Here is a 25,274-nt window from a genome sequence, read left to right as displayed (position 1 = left end):
CAGCTCCCATCAATATTAACGCAATGTCATCTGTTGGGTTGACCTGACGATAAGAAAGGCAAGTTCATTTCCCAGACCCTGGGAAAACTGTCCGGACAAGTAACCTAGACCACCTGGCTTCAGACTGAGTTCCTCTAACCAGGAGAGATGAGACCCGTTTTAACCGTACCTCGTGTGGGTGGAAACATTTCAAGGCATTATCATTAGGGGTCCAAGCTTAGAAACTCTCAAACACAGAATTAAAAATCACTTGTAGAAAAGTTCTGCCATCCATGTTTATTACCGAAGACAAGTACACCAACCACAGATGAAGGTCTAGTGTTCATATCACGGGTCGGCTTTTTTTGACTTGGGGTACAGGAGGAAAGTAATGCAGCTCTTAGATGGATCAGAGAGACTGTAAGGCAAGTGAAATCAAAGTACCTTAGTACATGAAACATCTTTGAATCAACCGGCAATCCACATTAGTACAGTCTTCGTTCAAATCCAACTGTGACCCCTATGGCTAGGCATTTCATGTTGAAGTCTTCATATTAAGGGTTAGAGCGTTGAGGAATCACTAAACCCTACTATAATTAAATCACAAACAACAAGGCTCTATTACTGCACACACACAGTAACTTTCAAATAGAAGTAAAAATCTAAAAGACCACATTCCCTCATCACCCGGTTTGTTACTCAGCCCACCGGAACAGCAGTATATACATAAACGTATGTCCTGGTGACAAATACAGTTAGATCAACCAATAAACATAAGACAAATAAATATAACCTTCACAAGTCCTCCATCACCCAGACATTCATTAGTGGCTAGACCCTATCTTAAAATGATTGACATTTATTCTCTTAACTTATTATGAAAAGCTGATTAGAAACTATTCGCATATGATTGGTTGACCTTTTACAAATCATTTTAAAGTGAATCAAATAATTAGTGCAGCTATAAAAAGTTTCAACTTCATTTCATGCATGAGATAATGCTTAAAAGCTGTTTACACAGTGTTACCAGAACAATAAGTAACAGGAACATGTAGATGTTAAAAAGCTACATGTAGTAAAAAGGGTGCACTAATATTGCTTTACTAAAGATGTTTTGACTTGCTACAGGAATTCCAATCAGATTCCCTTCAACCTTTTCACACACCTCATGGCCCTCCTCATCATCTCACATGCAGTCACATGGTTTTCAGGGTTTTTTGGTGCCATGTTAGATAACCACGGGAAATCACCCGTCTGAAGTGGGCCGCTTTATTGAACCCTGATTTAATCCATGTTCCCTGCACCTACATGCATTTACTGCGTTCCTCTGGGTGGTAACGCACTGACTCTCGGAAAAGCCTTCTAAATCAATTACAGTAGTTAGTTGGGTATAATTGCATGGGGGACTGCCTGCTCTGGTTTCACCCGAATTGGTCAACACATCACAGACTATGCATTTTGGATTGGCTCAGGTAAAAAGGAAATGACGGGGATGGAGAGTTGCAGCAGAGTGCTACGTCCTACAGAGAGGGAACGTCCTTAGAGGTCACGATAAACACTATGTACGTTCAACCGTACCTTCCTGTCCTTGCATTCACAATCAGGGCACACACACTGTTCAACTACCTCCCGTTTGTTGGCACTTTTAGGTGTGTGTATGTGTCGGGGGTTGGGGGGTTTCAGAGTAGCTCAGCTTCGTCCTCATCCTCAGAACCAGACGGGCCCTGCCGGACCTCCTCGTACCACTTATTAGTCAGAGTTTTCATCTGGATCCGGCCGTGCATCAGGTCCTGAAAGGCACAGAAGGCACACAGAGATCACTCACACGTTTGGTTTCCTCATGGTGGGGATCTGAAAGACCATGTTGTCAAAGTTTGTATGGCTATCCTCATGGGGACCAGAAAATAGAAATTGCATGCTGCCTTGCCCTAATCTTAACCCTAACAATAACCTAACCCTAACCTAACCTAACCTTAACCTTTAACTCAATAAATTAAAATGTATGCCTAAACTTTACCAACATGTAATGCCTAAACTTAACACAAAACTTAACCAACAACGCCTGGACCTTACACCCAATTATAACTCTAAATTAGACCCTAAACCAAACCCTGAGCCGGAAATGTACTTTTGCCTCATGGGGACCGGCAAAAGGTCCACGAGTCAATTTTCTTTGGTCCCCATAAGTATAGTTAGACCTAATACACACACACACACACGTATATGTCCCTTACCTCCTGCGTGAGTCGTCGTGTGAAAAAGGGGTTGAGGTATTTGGCATCGAGCCACAAGAAACCCTTAAGGTCCTGTCTCTGAAAGATCTGAGCCTCATACTCCTCTTCTGTCAGCTCAGAAAGGTGCTCCGACTCTAAGGCATTACCCTGCAGACAGACAAAGAGCGACAGGAAGGGAGAGAAAGAAAAAACAAGGAAAGGAAGGAAGAAGGATAAGAATAACAGGATTGCAGGAGGCCAGGGAGGAAGTGGGGAGGCAACGGGAGGAGAGAAAACAGCAGGAAAGAGAGGGACAGGCAGGCAGGCAGGAAGAAAGGCTGATAAGATGTCCTGATTGTCTGGGAGCTGTGTGTAATTCTAATAGTGCAGATTATTATAACGCGAATTTGCCCACACAGCCTCATCCCCGGGAATCTTTTGTCTGATGCAAGAGTGGATGAAGCCTTTGAAGTGCTCCACTCCCTAAGACAACAGGACCGATTTCAGCTGAGTGACAGAGCAACAGCACAGGGAAAAGCCCCACTTGAAAGTGAACACTAGCTTGTGTTGTTATGACGGTCTGCTTATGCATGTCTACCTGTATTACTCACACTGTTAAAGCAAAGATAAAATAAACACTGGAAAAAATAGTTGATAACTACACTCTTTGCTGGAGATTTATTTTATATTTTTATTTTGTTACGCATTAGAAGTGACAAAAGGATTTGTATGGCCCCTGCAATTGTACAAAAAACGAATGATGATTGTCTGCAAATAATATTCAGTGAAATTTTTGTTGGTTTTGATTGTTCCAGTTTAATAGCATGCTTTGACACATTTTCAGGTACATTTTAGTCAGTGGCAAGTGATGACCTAGATTGTGTGGATACATTTATTAGTGAGCATTTCGACTTGGCCAAGATAATCCAACCACCTGACAGATTTAGCCTATCAAGCTAAATAAACAGCACAATCATTACACAGGTGCATCCTGTGCTGGGCACAATAAAAGGCAGCTTTAAACTGTGCAGTTTTGTCACACAACACAATGCCACAGATGTCTCAAGTTCAGAGGGAGTGGGCAATTGGAATGTTGTGCAGGAATGTTCACCAGAGCTGTTGCCAGATAATTTAATAGTTCATTTCTAGACCATAAACTGTCATTTTAGAGGATGTGGGAGTACATCCAACTGCCCTCACAACCGCAGCCCACATGTAACCAAGCCAGCCCAGGACATCCACATCTCTGGGATTGTTTCACACCATCCACTGATAAAACTGGGTTTGCACAACCAACTAATTCCTGCCTGAAACTGTCAGAAACCATCTCATGTAAGCTCCCCCCCATGCATGTTATTCTCTCTAGGGCCTTGAACTGATTGCAATTTGACATCATAACCGACTTTAGTTGACACATTTTCGATGCCCACAGGCATGCTGGAGAAGTGTGCTCTTGGCCGATGAATCACCGTTTCAATAGTACCAGTCAAATGGAAGACAGAGTATACATTGCGACCAAGGCAGGGGGATTTGGTATGGGCAGGCATAAGTGACCCGCAACTTTATGTCCCATGTCAGAAGGATCTGTACACAGCTCCTGAAACCGAATGCCACGACATGCATAATCACCAGATCATGAATGTTCACGATAGCATGTTCCAGTTACCACCAATATCCAGCCACTTCGCCCTTGGGATGCAACGGTACGTTATCGATCCATTCGGTATGCCCACGACGGTTCTATACGCACACGTGAACCGCGAAGTGGTGCGTATATTGGGAATTTGGGATGATGTGCTTTCAGATGTGTTTTGATATTTGTAGTATTTAAACGCTGTTTTCCAGAAACGTTGCATTCCGTCTTGTTTGAGTCTACACTAAAGTACATAATAAGTGCCGGGGAATAGCCTTAACACTAGAACCGCCAAATGCCTACGTGAATTGGCATTTGAGTTTGTAATTACAATAAAACTGCCATTTTGAAAGCTACACCCTCCTCCTTCCATGACTTTTTCTAAATAGGCGTATATTACATTGTTCCGTTGTCAGAATTCTAAACTGACAAACAGAAAACGATTTAGAGACTATTTACCAGTTACATTTTTTTTTACCCTTTTCCAACTTAACCGCCAACAGCCCATGCCAATTAGCGTTGGTACCAAATGGTACACAGGTGCTAATCACCCCTCACTGAATGCATGACCTCAATGGATGAATGCACGATTCTCCCAGATGAATTATCCGAGCCTTGGTTGAATATGAATGAAATAACAACATTTCCATGAATATTCAAAAACTGAATTAAGCTATTATTGAAACATAATCCAAAAGATATAGGCTACATATCACACGTTACGTTTTTTCAATACGAGATTCAGCTTACTGTGTAGGAGAGAAAGAGAAACTAAATCGCACAAACATCCTATCATGTCTCTTTCAATTTTCTCTGCTTATTTTACTGAAGATTAATATTCTAGAAACGTTTTGGGCTAAACAATTATTCACAAAACAAAATACCAACAATATTCTGTACCAAATCAACTCCATAGCCCCACTACAACCCCCAGGAGAGCTGCAAATACATGCCGTTCACATAACCCTATTCATATTGGACCTCGTCCTATTCAAATAACTCATCTCGGTTTTTCTACAACTTATTCATGTCACCTATAGACAAATATGTCAGTAATCAACAAATATGTCAGTAATCTAAGAGACTTGAGCTATGCATTGGCGTTGAAATCAAGCAACTGTGCTTTAGGCCTATATACAGCTATTGATGCGGATATCCTCTGATCATCTGAAATTGGTCGATACTGTCCGTTATTTTACCTTGTACATCACGAAAATTTTATCAAAATGAAAATTAAATTCTAATGGAAGAGTTGTGTAATTTTCATTTTGTAAATTTTTAGGGCATAATAAACAAACAAAAATACTACAGCCTGTGCTCTTAAACTACTACTTTTTAGTCTGTTTTTTCCATATGATAAGACCTTCAATGCAAACACATTCTTGCATTTATTTCAAATTCATTAACCATTTTAAACAAACAAATTTTGTAATTATACATTTTTTTGACTATTCTACTGTATATAGTTTAATGACAACCCAGTAGATGAACTGATGCTCTGGCTGGATGGTGATGCTGCGGAGGAGAATGTGTATGCTAACAGGGCCGATTTGTATGCTAATGATGAAAACTGTTAATGTTCATTTGAAAGTCTTGGCAGTCCTAGTGTTAATGAACCCTGTCAATCCGTTAATGCCAGATTAGAGAAAGATCTGAGGTGATTCTGGAATGATCTGGGCATGACATTTCTTTTCCACCAATAATAGCGCTGCAACTTTGGAATGAGAAAGGCGAACAATTCCGCTAAGGCCGATGTATGCTATTTATTGGACAAACAGAAACACTTAAACGCTCCCTCTCCAAAATCCTCCTATCCAATTATGGTAGTTATATAAGACCATTGTCACTTTTGTTTCCAAAATGAACACTGGATCAATACGATAATGAGGTTAAGAAGATGTAAACAATGTACCATCAGCAAGCATTGCTTTGCCACCGATGGCTCCTCGAGTGGAAACACTTCTAACATGACGCCATTCATACCGAAACCCAACCGTTTACCATGACTCACAAGCCGCGGTAGGTACGGAATCGTGGGTCCACTGTACTGTTGCATCCCTACTTCGCACAGCCAGGAAGTTTGAAACAACATTCTACAGGCCAGTCCACAGATTGATAAACTATGTGATTGGAGATGTGTTGCACTTCATGATACCGATGAGTCGTGCTGCTGGTTCATCTGATCCACACCCCCACCCTTTTTTTAAGCTGTCTGTGGCTAATAGATGCATATCTGGATTTCAAGCCATGTGAAATCCATAGATTAGGGACAAATTAATGTCATAATCACTGTCTTTATTTGAATTGTTCCTCTGTAAAACATTTGTGAGCAGTGTTATTTTTTGGAATGGTATTCTTACCATTTTCTCAGTCTTGCTGAGGTTGATGTCCTTCTTGCTCTTGCGTCGGGACTGGCTCTCCTCGTTGTCCATGATGCGGATGAGAGGCATGGTCCCGCTGCCGAGGAGGAGGATGGTGAAGAGGACGATGATGATGGTGGTGGTGCCAATTAACTGGCGCTTTTCGATGGGCTCCAGCCCAAGATGAAGGCTCAGGGCATAGGGGATGGCACCTCTCAGCCCTTACAGGAGAGAGGAGAGAGAAGTCAAATGGAACGGAAGACGAAAAGGGGAGTCGTAATTTACGTTATCATAAAATGAATAGGGAGTTACAGTTAAGAGCGAGGAATGAAGTCTGGGTTGAACCAGAAAAATGCCCTTTGAAACCTTCCTTGAGATTAGATCAGGCAAAAGTCAGCAGGAAATAGTCGGCTTATGTAGAAATTAAACAAAAGTATAATTCAACGCAATACATACAGTACAAACAATAGCTAACAAATATGCGTTAGTATAGAAAAGGGTTGTCCTTACCACTGAACCACATGATGAACATCATCTTAGGCGTGATCTTATGGTCTCTGAAGAAGTTGAGCAGGAAGGAGAGAGGAAAGATGTTCACAGCACGACCTACTAACACCAGCACCTGGAGAGTGAGACAGGGGGAAAAAACCCATTTGGTAATGTTTTCAGGGGCTCCAAGCCACAGCACATTGGCCAAGTACCATAGCCCCTTGTGCCTAGTTAAGCATGGACTGCTAACGCTAGGCTGAATGTGGTCAAAGGTTAGGATTACTCAACCCAACCCGTTGTGCTATTTACTGCTAATGCTAGGCTAAATGTGATGAAGACTTATACAGATCAACCTGTTATTGTGTAGTATTAAAGGCTAATGCTAGGCTAAATGTTAGGAAGACTTAATGCAGACCAACCTGTCATTGCATAGTATAGAATTCTAATTCCAAGCTGAATGTTGACACTGCAGACAAAAAGTACTTACTATACACCAGATAACAAAGGACAGCTCAAACTTGTGAGGGAAGCTGAAGATCGAGAGACCCAGGAAGGCAAACACACACGTTTCTGTGGACCACAGAGAAAAACACATAAAAACACACACGCGTCATGTTGTTACAATAGCCATTTTTTGTGAGGCATGGTAAAAACCGGCAAGGCAGAGAGGACGAGCGCTGACCACACATGAAGGCCACCGTGCGGAGTGTCTGCTGCATCAGGATCTGGGTGACAGGTGAAAGGTTGTGATGGGTGTAGTGTGACATCACGATCCCCGAAAACAGGATGGCCATGATCCCTGCACAGAGAGGCAGCGGGACATTCAGCAACTACAATGAACATTGCTTTTACAATTTGGTCATTTACCAGATGCTCTTATTAAGACCAACTTAAGACCAACAGGAGCCAGGTTAGGATCAAATGTCTTGCTCAGGGGCATAACTACAGATTTTTCACCGACCAGATGCTCTAACCGCGGCCAGGCGCCACACTGTGTGGTTACGAAAGACTCACCGGACAGTTTGATGCCCTCTGCCAGGCCATAGGGAAGGTAGGCAAAGATTATCATCATGCCGAACTCTAAAGACGGGGTCTTCCTCAGGTCAAAGTGTTTCAGGCACTAGCGAAAGGGTTAAGGGTCAAATGGACACACTATCTTAAATTGCATTTAAAAATGTTAATTGGAACTGCATTTCCTGCGAAGGACAGGTGCTTACCTCAGCTAGGTCTCTTGAAATGGACCCTCTAATTGTAAGTCTAATGGGGACCCCCAGTGTTGAAGAATGTAACTAGCTCACTTGATTCATAAAGTCAAGGGCTTGATGATCACCTGCCAATTAAACAAGGGGTGCTATCTCTGGACTTTATTAAACACATAACAGAACAGCTTAGGGTCAGCATAGGGAAATAGAAGTTTGAGAACCTCAGTCCTAAATGTCTACAATGTGAAAAAAAACATTTCTAAGTAGTATTAACATATTACCTAAAACACTCAATCACACAAACATGCAAAGCAAGCAGAGCACAACCACACACACACACACACAAACCAACAGGATACAATGGCAGAGATGAGCCCGGTGAGGGTTCCAAGGGCAGCCGAGCCGAAGAACATCTTAAGAAAGTATCCCAGTGCCTGGAGGAACGTCTCCCAGCCAGTTACCATGGAGTTGTCATCACGGGCAAATCCTTCCGCTGTACTGCATAAGACAAAACAGAAACAGAGAAACGGTGAAACCAACAGATAATAACATAAGGTTTTTCTATTTGTTTGCTTCATAGTTAGTCAGTTGAGAACTCGTTTGACAATGTAGCCAAAGGACAGTACAGCACACAGAACCACATCAATGAAGCACAACATATTTAAAAATAAAACCTATATACAAGACAAATAAAAATACTAGTCTGTAGAATTATGAATTATACAGAAAATGAAGAAAAACATCTTACAAAGTGTCCTCATCTGGGGATGCTTGGAATACTGAGCTTAATTTGGTTTCATGCAAGTTAATAATAATAAAAATGGGAAATATGATTTATTAGAATGTACTAAGACAATATTTAACCAATATAAAGTTAAAGACTCAGCTAGTACTGTAAGCCTGGGCCATGATATTCTTCCAATGTGGACTACTGCGACCTCTAGAGGGCAGTCATGAACATGTAAACCATTTGAACCTTTTAGACACACTTGTCTCGGGACTGGGAGGAAGTACTGCAGGTTTTTATTGTAGCCCTGCAATCATGGACTGATATAAACCTGGGACACCAGGGTGTGTAATTATAACAATCAGGTGTAATAGAAAACTAGTAAGAAAACATGTCCCCTGGGCATGAGGAGAACCCTTGGTTCAACCAAAATGCACCACTATGGTTTCTCTCTAGAGGGCGGTCACACAGCACCATAAATCCCATCTGCCACCTGTTTGTGATTGCGCATGCACTGTCAACCTGTGAACTATACAAGCGTGTGAAATAATCGTGCCTCGGTCAGGTTCCTAATTCTCAATGATCCTCCATTATCTTTAAGTGGTGCAAAGGAGAGAGTACAGCTAGAGAGAGACAGTTCCTGGAATCAAACGTTTGAATCCACTAAAGAACTATAAAACCATCCAGATCGGGTCAAGTAATTGTTTGATCTACAAAACCGTCACGTCACTGCTTCTCAACCAGACATCTCTGGTGTCTCTTCCCTTCCCAAAACTTAAATCAACTCTACAATCACAGTCATGCCATACATAAACGATGAAGGTACGATCACAGTCATGCCATATATAAACGATGAAGGTACGATCACAGTTATGCCATACATAAACGATGAAGGTACGATCACAGTCATGCCATATATAAACGATGAAGGTACGATCACAGTCATGCCATATATAAACGATGAAGGTACGATCACAGTCATGCCATACATAAACGATGAAGGTACGATCACAGTCATGCCATACATAAACGATGAAGGTACGATCACAGTCATGCCATATATAAACGATGAAGGTACGATCACAGTCATGCCATATATAAACGATGAAGGTACGATCACAGTCATGCCATATATAAACGATGAAGGTACGATCACAGTCATGCCATACATAAACGATGAAGGTACGATCACAGTCATGCCATATATAAACGATGAAGGTACGATCACAGTCATGCCATACATAAACGATGAAGGTACGATCACAGTCATGCCATACATAAACGATGAAGGTACGATCACAGTCATGCCATACATAAACGATGAAGTAGCAGCTAGGCCTCTCTGCCGTCTTTTTAAATATGGTGCTTTAACTTGTTACTCCACCCGTGTGAACACACCTATGCATAGTGGTGCTTTGACTTGTTACTCTATGTCACAACTATGGTGCTTTGCATAGGGGATAGTTAGCAGGAACCCCTCCCCCCCGGGTTCCTGCTAACTATCCCCTATGCATAGGTGTGTTCACACGGGTGGAGTAACAAGTCAAAGCACCATAGTTGTGACAAAGATAGAGAGAGAGACTGGCAGGCTGGCTGTAACAGGCAGAGTTTCCATCGAACCGGTCTGACAGGACACAGTGTGTGATGGCCCACAATGCTGACTGATGACAGTCTGTGGAACAGTCCTCTGCCATTGGATTACTTAAATAATGCCTCCTTCTCTCCTCATATAACAGCAGCAACTATGGCTGATGAAGAATTGCTTCCCTCTAAGGCTTTGGTTTCCAAAACAGTAACACGGAGCCTGGCCTATGTGATGGGTATGACAAACATGTATTTCATAAACAATGTTGTATTTGTGAAATGGGTAATTTCAGTTCTGGATGCTGATTGGCTGAGGCACAATAAACTACAGGTTTATTGGTCCTAATAGTGTTACTGTTAATAACCGCAACAGTCCTTAATAATTGTATATTTGCCATGTTTATGGCGATTACGCTGTAAGACCGTCATCTTAAGGCCAACCAACACACACACACGCACGCACGTACACTGACAGAATAAAGATGAACAGGTCAGAAGGTCAAACGACCAACCAGGCCACTCAAACCACCAACCAGGCGACCGCGCAAACTCAAAAACTGACAGTATTCACGCGGGCCTTTTCCAGGAGATTTGCACACTGTCTCCCCTGGGGAGGAAACATTCACAGGGAAGATGAGGAGGGGAGCGAGCAGGAATACATACTTAGTGAGCACGATGGAGACCGCGTCGTTGAGGATGCTCTCTCCGAACACCAGCATGTTCAGGACCGGGTCCACGTTCAGGGCGTTGAAGATGGCGATGGTTGCTACAGGGTCCACGGCCGAGATGAGGGAACCGAACGCAAAGCTGAGGGAGATGGAAAGACAGGGCCTCATTTCCCCATTGGAATATTTGCTGAACATTTTGGTTGACTGTAGCGGATGCATCAGTGAAAAAAAGCAGCGCCGCTCTCAGACCAGCTTGTTGTGTTAGAATCGCACCTTAAAGCAGAAGATTGATCTGAGAGACATTACCGCCTATACCTGCAAACAATAATATGCCTAAAGTACTAAATCACAGGTAGGATCATTACTCACACGTTGACATTCAACACATAACATAATGGGGCAAAAATATACAGTATTCTTGCTACAAAACAAATAAAGTAAACATGCACTATGGGAGTGAATCATTTTAAAATGATTAAAATCTAAATGCCTATGTAGACAATTTGTTTAACAGGTATGTTGCCAACTTTTGAAGATATATGGCAAGCATTTGTTGAAACAATGATCTTAACACTGAAGTCTTCCGGGAAACGAGACCCCGGTCGGTGGACAGGGTTGTAATGACACACAGCTCAGAAAAATACAGAAACAAAAAGCTGAAAAGTAAGAGTGCAACACTGACTGACGCAAGCACACAAGCAGGATTGCAGTGACAACTGGTGAAGTCTTAACCACAGAGTTACATTGTTAGGTTCCTGATCAAAACAGTGCTCCCTTAGTGCTGGGAGAAATTTGGAAAGTATCTACTTTTATAAAGGTATAAACCTTTGTGACATAGCCAATAATGCAGCTAGTAGATAATAGAGAAGTAAACTCCTTACCTGTCAGTCATACTCATCTTGTAGATTACATCAGCCTGAAACAAAGTATTTATGATTCAACTCTGAGATTTCACATAGAGATGGGTCCCAAACAGAACAACACACTTTTGACACACCATTGCAAACTCCTGAATATTACAACCTGGTACTCTGTAAGTTTAGCTTATTTAAAAGAACACAATTAGAAAAAAAATACATACACACAATTAAAAGCGACCAAAACAAAACGTAATAATTAAACTCAGATAGTTATTGTGTAGTTATAGTGTAAGTAGAGACATTAGTTGTAATAATGATAATATTGTTAACAGTAGCAATAGTATTGGTAGGTAGAGATATTAGCTGTATAAATGATAATATTGTTAACAGTAGTAATACTATTGGCAGGTAGATATTAGCTGTAGTAATGATAATATTGTTAACAGTAGTAATACTATTGGCAGGTAGATATTAGCTGTAGTAATGATAATATTGTTAACAGTAGTAATAGTATTGGTAGGTAGATATTAGCTGTAGTAATGATAATATTGTTAACAGTAGTAATAGTATTGGTAGGTAGATATTAGTTGTAGTAATGAAAATATTGTTAACAGTAGTAATAGTATTGGCAGGTAGAGATTAGCTGTAGTAATGACAATATTGTTAAGAGTAGTAATAGTATTGGTAGGTAGATATTAGTTGTAGTAAGGATAATATTGTTAACAGTAGTAATAGTATTGGCAGGTAGAGATTAGCTGTAGTAATGATAATATTGTTAAGAGTAGTGATAATGATATTAGTGGTGATAGCAGTAATAGTTGTAGTATGAAGGGATATTAGTAGTAAAGATAACATTAGTAGCAGTGGCATTACTTAAAAAGTAGTGGTATCGTTCATTTCAGTAGTTATAGTTATTTCTATAGAGCTAAAAGAGAAATGTTGACACCATGGGCATTCAGACACAAGCCCAGGGACCGAGAATTTCTACCAAATATGAACTATCCTTTTAATGTTCAGCCCATTACTCTCCCTATTCGTTATTATACTGTCCATTCCTATTGCTATATCCATTGTTATCATTCTAGCGTTGTTATTTCTATTGTTTTGTCATAAGAATTTAACTTAACTATTATTTATGATTTTATTGTTCACTGAAATGAACGGTACTGTATTTTCTGAGAAGCAACAGAGAGAGAAAGAAATTGAAAGAGACGCAAAATTCAGATTAATTTCCGCTAGCAAAAACGTATCCACACCCATGTTTAATACGTATATACAGTTGCAACATAGCAGAACATTAGAGAGGATGTATGCATGTCCTAATCATTGTACACAATCAACAAATGTTTTGTGGTTGTTTTGTAACTGGTTTCTCAAGAAGTGGCACAGAGGAATACCTAGTAACATTGCAACAGCAAAACGGCACAGATAATTGCATTCTGTAAAAGTCTGCAAAGGGCTTGCTTACATATGAAAAAATTTACCAAACATAATATGTTGCCATCTAGGAACTGGTAAAGACCTGTTTGGACCTATGCCAAACATTCTATTCTAGATCAGTGTTGGAACAGCAATATCCAAGCTAAACAAAAACTAAAAAAGTATGTGGAATCAAGGGGTGGGGGGGTGTTCTAGAAGCCTCACTTGTCCAAGAAAATAGATCCCTCCTCCCACGATGAAGGCAGAGATGGCCGTCCCTATGACGGCAAACAGCGTGATGGAACCAATGTTTTGGAAGAAGTTACCCTAGTAACAGGAACACAGCAACACAAAGATGTGGAGAGATGAGTACCAAACATTGCAATAGAACAGAAGCCCACACACAAAAACAAGGACACTTGCCTTGTGTAGAGAGTATCCTGATTCGAAGATGATGGGTGGCAGCAGCAAAAGAAAGAACATATTGGGACGAAACATCTCCTCTTCCTATTGGAGAGGGGGAAACTGGTTAACACACACAGCTTTCTCTAGGACAATACTTTACATTCCTCAGTTATTTTAGGTGACTGCACACACTGGTGAGAGGAGAGGGTATAATATTAATAGAGAAGGGCTGAATAGGAAAGTGGGGGCCTATCCAAGTAAGAAGCAAACCATCACTCAAAGCACATCCTCACAATTGCTCACTCATATCTTCTTTGCAAATGGTACATATAATACCAATTATCCAAGGGTATGCAAATCTTTGAGCACAACTGTACATATTAAAGGGCAACAAAGAAAAAATTTGACTGACCCTTGTTCAAAAGTCTGCATACGCTTAGTTCTTAATACTGTGAATTGCCCCCTTTAGCATCAATGAAGGAGTGAAGTCTTTTGTAATAGTTGTCTATGAGGCCCCGAATTCTTGCAGGTGGTATAGTCTTGGCAAAATGCCTCCAGGTCATGCAAAGTCTTTGGTCGTCCTGCATGAACCGCACGTTTGAGATCTCCCCAGAGTGGCTCAATGATATTAAGGTCAGGAGAATGTAATGGCCACTTCAAAACCTTCACCTTTTTCAGCTGTAACCACTGGAGGGTCAACTTGACCTTGCGCTTATGGTCATTGTCGTGCTGGAAAGTCCAACAGCGTCCCATGCGCAGCTTTTGTGCAGAAGAATGCAAATTATCTGCAAGTATTTTCTTATAATAAACTACATTCATCTTGCCATCAATTTTCACCAAATTCCCCATGCCTTTAGAGCTCACACACCACCAAAACATTAGTGAGCCACCAACATGCTTCACAGTGGGGATGGTATTCTATTCACTATAGGCCTTGACCCCTCTCCAAACATGGCGCTTATGGTTGTGACCATAAAGCTCTATTATGGACTTGTCACTCCAAATTACAGTGAGCTGTGTTGTGGAAATTCTTAAACTGATGTATACTTGGTCCTATACATGTATAAATGGGTTACTAGTTAAAGATGCCAAGCCCCCATGTTTGGATGAGATGGGGAATGTAGTTAGAGAGGGATCTGGTGTTTGCCAAGGGGGCATCATTGACCGGCACCAGCGGATTAGAGGGTTACTTGTAAATCAGTAAATCTGTATAACCCTTTAGTGTCTATCTGTTGTTTGTCCAGACATTGTGACTCCTCAGGAGTTGAGAAGGTTACCCATGTGAGGGAGGACAGCCTGTCCCTTTGTTTGAAGCCCAGGACATGTGATGGAACAGGGGAAATGTGTTTTATTGATAAGACAGATGGGCAGCAAATTACCACACCCCTATTTCCACTATAAATACGAACTGTTCATGTATTAAGTTAGAGACTCCTCGGATTATTATGTTTTTAAGCGTTTGACGCGTCTCTCTTATTTGCAAATAATTAAACGTAATTATGCCAAGAGAATTTTGTCTCTGTACTTCCTCCTTTAAGAGTTCTGATCGATGGAATTGCCACAGCTGTGAGGTGTGTCAAGGTGTTGTCGGGCATATTGTAACCAGGCGCATTGTGCTCCTTGAAATAACCACACCGTCTTTATCCAGAGCATCCTGTATTTCTCCTGAGGTTACCTGTGTTTTGTCTTTTTGTATCCCGAACAATTTTTTTGGCAGTTTTGGCTGAAATCGTTCTTGGGCTAACTGACCTTGGCTTGGTATCAAGAGATCCCTGAATTGTCCGCTTCTTAATAAGTGATGGAACAGTACTGACTAGCATTTGCAAGGCTTTGTATATCTTTGTATATAATTTTCCAATTTTATAACTTTCTATTACCTTGTTACACAGGTCTTTTGACAGTTCTTTTCTGCTCCCCATGGATCAGTACCTAGCCTGCTCAGTGCATCCACATGAGAGCTCACTGACTATTTATACACAGACACTAATTGCAATTTAAAAAGCCACAGGTGTGGGAAATTAACCTTTAATTGCCATTTTCACCTTGTGTGACTGTATCAAGGCCAAACATTCAAGAGTTGGTAACCTTTTGATCAGGGCCATTTGGGTGATTTCTCTTATCATTAGGATTTAAAAAGGAGCCAAACAACTATGTGATAATAAATGGCTTCATATGATCACTATCCTTAAATAAAATATGATTTTTGCATGATCAGTCATATTTTCTAAATCAATGCCAAAATTTCTGCCAGGGTATGCAAACGTATAAGCACAACTGTATCTTTATTTTTACTATTTTACAGATTGTAGAACAGTGAAGACATCAGAACAAAAAAATAGCACATATGGAATCATGTAGGAACCAAAAAAGTTTTAAACAGATCAAAATACATTTTGTATTGTAGATTCTTCAAAATACCTACCCTTTGCCTTGATGACAGCTTTGCAGTCTTTGCATTTTCTCAACCAGCTTCATTAAAAAAATATATTATTCCCAACACCTGAATGCCTTCCTGAAGACAAATAACATCCAGTCCTGTTTCAGACCCCATCATAGTACAGAGACTGCACTCGTGAAGGTAACAAATGACCTTCTAATGGCCTCAGACAAAGGTTCCGCAGCCGTCCCGTTGCTTCTTGATCTTAGTGCTGCTTTTGACACTATTGATCACTCTCTTCTCTTAGAGAGACTGGAAATCCACATTGGCCTACGTGGACCTGTTCTACCCTGGTTTAAATCTTATTTATCTGAAAGATATCAGTTCGTATGTGTGGATGGCGTATCTCCTGACAAGGCAAAGTTATGTTTTGGTGTTCCTCAAGGCTCGGTTCTGGGCCCATTATTGTTCTCACTATATATGCTGCCTCTGGGTGATGTCATCCGGAATCACAATGTCAATTTTCACAGTTATGCTGATGACACACAGTTATATATTTCAATGAAGCACGGAGAAGCCCCAAAATTTGCTACTTTGGAAGCATGCATTTCAGATATTAGGAATTAGATCACAGAGAACCTCTTGCTTTTTAACTCAAGAAAAACAGAAAAGCTTGTTTTTGGACTCAAGGAACAAAGAGCGTTGTTAGCAGATCTCACTGTGAACCTCGACGGCTGCATGGTCGTATCCCAAAAACTGTAAAAAACCTCAGCGTTACCCTTGACCCTGACCTTTCCTTTGATGAACATATAAAACATGTCTCAAGAGTTGCTTATTTTCAACTTAGAAACATTGCAAGAATCAGAAACTGATGAACTGATGCAGAAAAACTAATCCATGCTTTTGTTACTTCTAGACTAGATTATTGCAATGTTCTTCTTTCTGATTACCCTGACAAATCAATAAATAAACTTCAATTAGGGCTGCACACGGCTGCTAGAATCCTAACTCGAACAAAATAATTTGAACACATTACTCCAGTACTAGCCTCTTTACACTGGCTGCCTGTTAGGGTTAGGGCTGATTTTAAGGTTGTTAACCGATAAATCAATACATGGACTTGCTCCTACTTACCTCGCTGAAATGATCCAGCCATACATACCTACACGTAAGATGCAGGCCTTTTAATTGCACCTAGAATTTCTAAACAAACAGCCAGAGGCAGGGCCTTTTCTCATAGAGCTCCACTACTGTGGAATGATCTGCCAATTAAGGTTAGAAATGCAAACAGTGCAAACTTTCAAATGTCTACTAAGGACTCATCTCTACATCATGGTCTATGATTAAGTGTAGTCTGGCCCAGGGGTATGAAGGTGACCAGAAAGGCTTGATACTGTCCACCTTTGCTGTCTTGCCAGGTGTGCTCTCATCGCCACTGGGATGCCCTCCCTCCATTGACACCGGACCCCCCTGTCTCAGCCCCAAGGTCTTACGCAGCTATATTATTGTGCTGGGGGAGTAGGGTGAGGCATCCTTGACCAGCATCCTTGACCGGCACCAGTGGATTAGATGGTTACTTGTAAATCAGTAATTCTGTATAACCCTTAAGTGTCTTGATTGATTGTCCAGACATTGTGTCTCCTCAGGAGTTGAAAAGGATATGGTGGGGGGACAGCACACCCTTTGGGTAAATGATACACAAGACAGATGGGCAACAACATACCACACCCCTTTTTGTATGTGATATATACAGTTGAATGAGCTGTATTGAGTTAGAGACTCCTCGGACGATTATGTTTGTAAGCGGTTGACGCGTCTCTCTCATTTGCAAATGATTAATAAACTGTTAATTTGTGCCAAGAGTATTTTGTCTCTGTACTTCCTTCTTAAAGAGTTCTGATCGATATTATTACCATCACACCTCCTGGTTGTGTTGCAGATCACCTGACGATTTCAGCAGCCAGTGTGCTGACACCTCCCCCTCCCCCATGTTGTCCCAGTCCTTGTCCATCCGGTCATGCTTCCGACCTGGACCTGAAGTTTAAATAGACTCTGGACTCAGCCCACATGCATTTATTAATTATTACAATTGTACTCATAATATGTTCACCCGGCACAGCCAGAAGAGGACTGGTCACCCCTCTGAGCCTGGGTCCTTCTTAGGGAGTTTTTCCTAGCCACTGAAATTCAACACTACTGTTGTTTGCTCTTTGGTGTTTAAGTCAGTGTGTTTTGTAAAAGCACTTTGTGACAACTGCTGATGTAAAAAGGGCTTTATAAATAAATTTGATTGATTGATTGATAAGGTAGTCGACTGGAATGCATTTCAAATAACAGGTGTGCCATTAGTGGACTTTCTTCTCACTCTGAATGCGTTAGGGTGGGTAATGCAGAGGGTGACAAGGTAGGGATGGTATACAGAAGACTATCACTATGTCTGCACTGTAGTAGTCCAAGAACAGTTCAACAAAGCAAAGAAAAGCGACTGTCTATCACTACTTTAAGACATGAAGGTCAGTCAATGCAGAGTTGTCAAGAACTTTGAATTGCTGTCGCAAAAACCATCAAGAACTATGATAAAACTGACTCTCACAACGATCACCACAACAAGGGAAGACCCAGAGTTACCTCTGCTGCAGTGGATACATTCAGTTGAGATACCAGCCACAGACATCTACAATTAACTGCACTTAAGATTTAAGCCCAAAGAAATGCTTCACAGAGTTCAAGTAATAGACATATCTAAACATGAACTGTTCAGATGAGTCCGCATGAATCAGGCCTTTATGATCAAATTGCTGCAAAGAAACAATTACCGAAGGACACTAATAAGAAGAGTCTTGCTTAAGCCATTCTTTTTTTTAATTATTATTAGTGCTGAAAATGGTCACCATATGTGGAAACACTATGGAAAAGCATTCCCAGTGACTCAAAACTGTTGTAAAAGCAATCCCAGTGACTCAAAACTGTTGCAAAAGCATTCCCAGTGACTCAAAACTGTTGCAAAAGCATTCCCAGTGACTCAAAACTGTTGCAAAAGCATTCCCAGTGACTCAAAACTGTTGCAAAAGCATTCCCAGTGACTCAAAACTGTTGCAAAAGCATTCCCAGTGACTCAAAACGGTTGCAAAAGCATTCCCAGTGACTCAAAACGGTTGCAAAAGCATTCCCAGTGACTCAAAACGGTTGCAAAAGCATTCCCAGTGACTCAAAACGGTTGCAAAAGCATTCCCAGTGACTCAAAACGGTTGCAAAAGCATTCCCAGTGACTCAAAACGGTTGCAAAAGCATTCCCAGTGACTCAAAACGGTTGCAAAAGCATTCCCAGTGACTCAAAACGGTTGCAAAAGCATTCCCAGTGACTCAAAACGGTTGCAAAAGCATTCCCAGTGACTCAAAACTGTTGCAAAAGCATTCCCAGTGACTCAAAACTGTTGCAAAAGCATTCCCAGTGACTCAAAACTGTTGCAAAAGCATTCCCAGTGACTCAAAACTGTTGCAAAAGCATTCCCAGTGACTACATCAGGAAGCCAGTGTTAAGAGACTGCCAAGAGAGTGCAAAGAGGTGGCTTCTTAGATTAATCTAAAATATGCCAACATTTGGATTTGTTTAACACTTTTTTGATGTATCCATGTGTCATTTTATAGTTTTGATGTCTTAACTATTATTTTACAATGAGGAAAATGATAAAAATAAAAGACATATCCATGAATGAGTAGGTGTGCCCAATCTTTTCACTGATAATGTACGTTCCAGAAGAGACAGGTTTGCGCCACAAGTAGTAAATTTCATGCCAAAAGAAATAGCCTGGGGAACTTGCTGTGACTTTCACAGCCGGGGATGAAAATCTGTTAACTTAAAACATTATTCATATACATTACCGTTACATAGAAAATGAATTGCACTGCCATTTAAACTTGCACATTCACACTCCACCTACCCACACTATTCTGAGTATGACCGGTATCTAACCTAGGCTCCACATGATGTGCATGTTGTTTCCCAGGGGCGTAGACGTTGGCAAACCAACTCACTCATGCATATCATCCAACACATATTCAAAAAGATTTACAAACACATACACACACTGGTTCTTTATTTCCCCTTCGATATTCTTGTCCCAATAATTTTCAATGACATAATGAAATCTTTGTTGGCCGTGAGCTAAACTGTATCTTGTATAGGAATCTTATGCTGTTGCATTATGCCATGTGAGAATTTCTGTATGTCTGTGAACCCGAGGATTGGTAATGGGCTGTCAACCTAATTGACATAAGTTGTGTGACATCATTGTCTTTTTTGTTTTCAATGAGCGTGTAATTGTGTTACACTGTTGTGGAAGAGCGTTTTTACTGATTGTCCATGGGAGTGTTCTTGCTAGTAACAATCCACGTTAGATTGTTTTTGGGAGTCATCTATAGGGCCCAATGCAGTATAGAAGACTCCATTCCAGAGCTCTGGGAGCTGCTGTTGTCAGATCCTATTCTGTCAATGCTGTAGAATAGTTACCGGCCAGGCCTGCAGTATGTTTCCAATTACAGTATTTACTCACGCCATTCAACAATCTCCCGGGTTGTGTGCTGGGAGGGGCTGAGTTCTTAAACGCACACTGCCACAATGGCAAAGGGAAAAAGGATGCTGCATTTGAATAATGAGTCGAGCAGTTTTGCATTGCATTTTTTGTATTCCTTTTATACGAACATTCTTTATTCAAATATACTGCTCAAAAAAGCTGAAGGGAACACAATCATCACAGTATAACACAAAGTCAACTAAACTTCAAGGCTATCGTTCTGTCTAGTTTAGAAGCATAAGCAACTGAATCAATGTCACCAGTTTTGGTGCAAATGAGTGTCAACAGGTGCACGGGAAAGGCAACAGCAAGACAACCCCGAAAAAGGGAATGGTTTTGGAATTGGAGGCCTCAGAAAATTGCTCTATCCTTATCCTTCCTGACTGAATCTTCTCTACTTTTGTGTTTTGCTAATGTCCTTGTCACTACTGGTAGCATGAGGCGGTACCTGCAGCCCATTCAGGTTGCACAGGTAGTCGAGCTCCACAAGGATGGCACCTCCATACGTGCTGTCGCAAGGTTTGCTGTGTCTCCCAGTAGTCTCAAGAGAATAAAGGAGTTACCAGGAGATGGGCCATTACACGAGTAGAGCTGGACAGGGCCATTGAAGGGCATCAACCCAGCAGCAGGACCGGTATCTGCTCCTTTGTGCGAGGGTGAACAGGAGGAGCACTGCCAGAGCTTTACAAAATGACCTCCAGTGGGCTATTGGTGTGCATGTTTCTGACCAAACTGTCAAAAACAGTTTCCATGAGGGTGTCATGAAGGCCCAACGTCCTGTGCTCACAGCTCAGCACTGAAAGTGTCTGGAGATGCCGTGGTGAACGTTATACTGCCTGCAACATCATCCAGCATGACCGGTTTGGCGGTGGGTCAGTGATGGTCTGGGGAGACATATCCTTGGAGGGTCAATTCCATAGGGGCTTCTCTCCTATTGGTTTACCCCTCTGCCAATAGGCAGGCATTGAACATTTAAATATGCAAATCACACCTCTCATGGCCATCTGCCCCATGGCTATAAAAGAGGTCGTCATACCCCATTCTGGCTCCCGATACACCCTTCTTCAAGAGAAAGGCAGTCAGTGACTAACAGGAGTGTCATGTTTGAGAGACTTTTGCTAGTAACTGGCAGCAGAGAAGTCAAAAGAAAGATGTTGTCTTTCCGTTCGTCATCCAGCCAATCAGGATTGGGGAATGAAAGTAACAAAGTGGTTCTCCACTAAAAATAGCAGACCACACAATATTAGCCAGCCAACATGTGAAAATGTGTCAGTTGAACATTTTTACAAGGTAATGACATTTTGAGCTAATTAAGATATTTGCTCAAATCTAGATTTTCCTTTCAAAGAAACAACAACAATTACAGTAATAAAATGTTCTGCTTCTTTCATTAAGTAGCCTTCCAGGCATTTCAGGAAGTCTTGCAGTGTTACACCTCAGGGCTTAGGAGCGGATCACAGATCCATATATATGGATTGCTTGTGTGGTTGGTGCCGCTCAAGTGGTGCAGTGATCTAAGGTGTGCTTTCAGTTGCTGCACTAAGTGGAACAACACAGTCTAGATTTGGGCCTTGACTGTTCAACTAGTTGAGCATTTGCTGAAAAAGCCCCATGGGCGATTCAAATTGGCCAGCATTGCCTGGGGAGGGGGAGACATCGTCAGCAGGGATTTTCTGATCTCATGAAGTTCTGGCAACTGCCTCAAGTGCAAAAAGCAGAATGGCTAAACCAGAGGCATGAGGAAAGCTTGCCACAAACTTCAACTCTACCAAATCTGAAACAACAACAAAACTTTTTAATACAATGTACGGTTGGGCCTCTCTGTTGTTTTGTCTCATCTTTTAACCAACCTCTAAGCAGTCACAATTGTGGTTGAAGAGCAGCTTGGACAGACAAAGGTTTATAACTGAGCAAACAGGTACAGTCTGTAGGTTAATAAGATATAATGTGCATGTAGCCTAATAGAGTAAAATCTCATCCCATACCACAAGGTAAGTGTATAGGGTATGAGGTGGAAATACTGACTCCACCCAACATGTAAGGAACTGGGAGATGCTTTTTGTACTGGATCAAAATGAGGCACTTCTTGTACATAGTTAACAGCAGTTGTCTCATTGAGACCATCCAGAGTGCTTTTTGTAGTCATATTTTTTTAATGTGCTTTAAAAAAAAAAAAAAAATAAATAAAAAAAAAGGACTGTTCTATTCTGGAAAAACACCAAATGTTTGAGGTAACCCTTTCCCCAGTCCCGACATTGGCCATCAGAGCATGGGAATACACCCCGCATCGGTAGTTTGAGGCAACACAGCGACTATGTCTACCTGCCCCATAAAATAAATGGCTACGGGCAGAAGGTGAAAGGTCTTTCTAATACATATTCATGAACAGGAGAGCAGAGCGCAGCCATGCATGCTAGCGTTGACGTAGACTTAGAATAGTAGGTCAGCATGCATGCGTGCACATGTTTAACAACTGGATGAATATGCAGAGAGGGGAACGAGCGGAGCGCACGCAAGAATATACACCACGATTTGCCTGAATTTACAACAGCCAGACCCATCTTCATGCCCCTCGAAACCTCCACTCTGACCCGGTTCCGACCTCCAGCACTCCAGTCCTAACTATCCCAACCTCATCTCGCCATCTCTCAGTCTGAACAGTTTGGTATGTTTAGACATTACCGTATTGCTGCGGTAACCATGTAACCACGCGTGTGCAAATCTGTGTGTGTGCATTCATGCAAGTAATCTAACCAGGTTTTAAAAAGCTTGAACCACAGGGAAAGTGTGGGGGCTATGTAAACGCCATAAATTATCGATCACCTTGGGCGAAGTTTACTTTCTCCATTGTCTCAGCCCGGCGAGAACCCGCTGCCTAAAACTGGCTCGTTATCTGTGTCGGCTCACATGGGTAGGGGGATGAGAAGAGGAGACACAACAGACGCCGAAGAGGAGAAGTTGTTGAACGGATAAGGAAAAAGACTAACACTAACAGGTTTTAGTGGAATGAGAGGGCGAAGGACACAAGTGGGGAAAAGATTGCCGTAAACACGGGAAATAAAGCGCACTGGGGGAAATGGACAATGAAGGGACTGAAGAAACAAAAGCAAGTTAGAGGAACGAATGTAGACATCCGAAGGAGACGGAGGGATGAATAAAAAAACGAACAAGCCTGGCAGTCAGCTAGGAGCCGGAGGCTGTGGCCTGAGGCGTTGCCCGGTGGAGTAGGCCCTTGGCGGAAGTTAGCGGAATAGTTCCGGGGAGAGGGCTGTCAGACAACCTGGTATTAGGTCAGCGCTGATATGGGAAGAAGCAACGGTATCCCATGATCCCCAACCTCTTCCCTGCCACCCGATGCACCCATCCGTATGCACATGTACAGTCTGCTACCAGCTCTGGAGGACCAGGAGGACACATGGAGAGGGGGAGGTAAAAAGAGGGACAGGGGCTCGGGTTACCGGGACCGATGAGTCAGCAACACCCTGGGGCCCCTGTCAATCGAGAACAATGGCCGCCCTGTGTTCACACAATCCTGACAGGACCTGTTCTCTCTCTCAATCGGTCCCCCTTCTCTACCCGTCTTTCAATTGCTCTCTCCCAATCACCCCCCTCCCTCTCTCGCTCGCTCACTCACTAACTTGTTGGCAGAGGAAAAGGAATGTTAATTAAAGACTGTGAGAATCAGAGGAAGAGAAGATGACTCAAAGAGATTGGGAGATTCGGGGGAAACGCGAGAGAGGGTGCATGAATAAAAGAGGAAAGACAGAACAGAGGGACAGGGACGAGCAGATAGAACAAAGTGAACCAGGGAGGGAGAGAGCGGGCAGTGACAGACGGAGGAAGGAAAGGATGATAGAGAAACAGCGCAATTGTGGGAGAAAAAAGTATACCCTCATATATGTTACATCCCTTCATGCATTGAACCGCATGGGTGTGTCAGACACGAAACAGTTCACGTCGGCTCCAGATTGATTTTCACTACTCAAGGGGCTTAGATTATAGCTAGTGTTTAGAATACAATTCAGCATTATTTCTGCAGTATTTCTGCAGTAAACCTCTTGGACGCCAACTGTTCAGCATAAAACAGAATAGGATTACTCCTCAGGTCTGTATAAACGTTTAAGTGGGCTTTTTACAGTGGTGATTAAATACTTTCCACACATGAGAATATAACACATTGTTCCACAGGCCAGGCCCCAGGAAGAGTAGCTGCTACTCTGGCAGGAGCTAATGGAGATTAAAATAAGCAAAACACTACACAGGTCTATTCCAAGAATGAAAAACTCTTATGGGTGATGTTCAACACAACAGGAGTATAAATTAGGAGTTAAGAAAGGGGGGCATACCTTCCAGTTGGCCAGCTCTTGAAACTCAATGATCTTAATGAAGCCTCCCATCAGAATCCCTGGAAAGCAGAATAACAAAAACATAACTCTGTGGCAGTTGTGAAGGACATCAACAGTCACGTTATCATCAAAGTAAAGGCCACATGTCATTTAAAGATGCAATCTGCAATCCGTAAAAGTGGCGCTGTAAAAACAAAGTTTTTGTCATGTATGCCAATTTTCGCCTATCATTCAAATCCCTCGCTTTCAAACTTGGAATGCCATTGCTAACTGAGGTATGATAGTGCTTCTATTTATAGATTATGCACCTTTAAGCAACATATTACATAAACAAATTGAATTCAAACAAATATTTTAAGTTCTGAACTGCCTATTTAACTACAAATACCAGCTACTACAATGCTATTAGTGTGTGGAGGTACATTGTAAAATGAGGGG

The 25,274-nt window shown here is 41.8% G+C and overlaps 1 protein-coding gene across 4 annotated transcripts in view; it reads right to left on the bottom strand.

The window, feature by feature from the left end:
• Nucleotides 1-256: 256 nt before the first annotated feature.
• The window catches only part of slc9a8 (solute carrier family 9 member 8), a 38,207-nt gene continuing 13,189 nt past the window's right edge, over nucleotides 257-25,274 (bottom strand). For 2 of the 4 annotated variants that reach the window (XM_010875814.3, XM_010875815.3), the window contains exons 4-16: nucleotides 24,837-24,895; nucleotides 13,558-13,641; nucleotides 13,360-13,461; nucleotides 11,737-11,771; nucleotides 10,851-10,994; nucleotides 8,236-8,374; nucleotides 7,689-7,794; nucleotides 7,357-7,473; nucleotides 7,162-7,244; nucleotides 6,696-6,807; nucleotides 6,186-6,406; nucleotides 2,214-2,360; nucleotides 257-1,769 (exon numbers count right to left, since the gene is read on the bottom strand). In XM_010875814.3, coding sequence (XP_010874116.1) covers nucleotides 1,659-1,769; nucleotides 2,214-2,360; nucleotides 6,186-6,406; nucleotides 6,696-6,807; nucleotides 7,162-7,244; nucleotides 7,357-7,473; nucleotides 7,689-7,794; nucleotides 8,236-8,374; nucleotides 10,851-10,994; nucleotides 11,737-11,771; nucleotides 13,360-13,461; nucleotides 13,558-13,641; nucleotides 24,837-24,895 — 1,460 coding nt within the window. In that variant the 3' untranslated portion in view covers nucleotides 257-1,658. Of the gene's footprint in view, nucleotides 1,770-2,213; nucleotides 2,361-6,185; nucleotides 6,407-6,695; nucleotides 6,808-7,161; nucleotides 7,245-7,356; nucleotides 7,474-7,688; nucleotides 7,795-8,235; nucleotides 8,375-10,850; nucleotides 10,995-11,736; nucleotides 11,772-13,359; nucleotides 13,462-13,557; nucleotides 13,642-23,313; nucleotides 23,597-23,658; nucleotides 23,842-24,836; nucleotides 24,896-25,274 lie in introns of those variants that run through there. The other 2 variants (XM_034295992.1, XM_010875816.4) reach the window with 2 other exon arrangements.

This window comes from Esox lucius, chromosome 12, assembly GCF_011004845.1.
Source record: "Esox lucius isolate fEsoLuc1 chromosome 12, fEsoLuc1.pri, whole genome shotgun sequence".
NCBI lineage: Eukaryota > Metazoa > Chordata > Actinopteri > Esociformes > Esocidae > Esox > Esox lucius.
The sequence above is the reverse complement of the archived record's forward strand: the minus strand, read 5'-3'. Positions and strand labels throughout refer to the sequence as shown.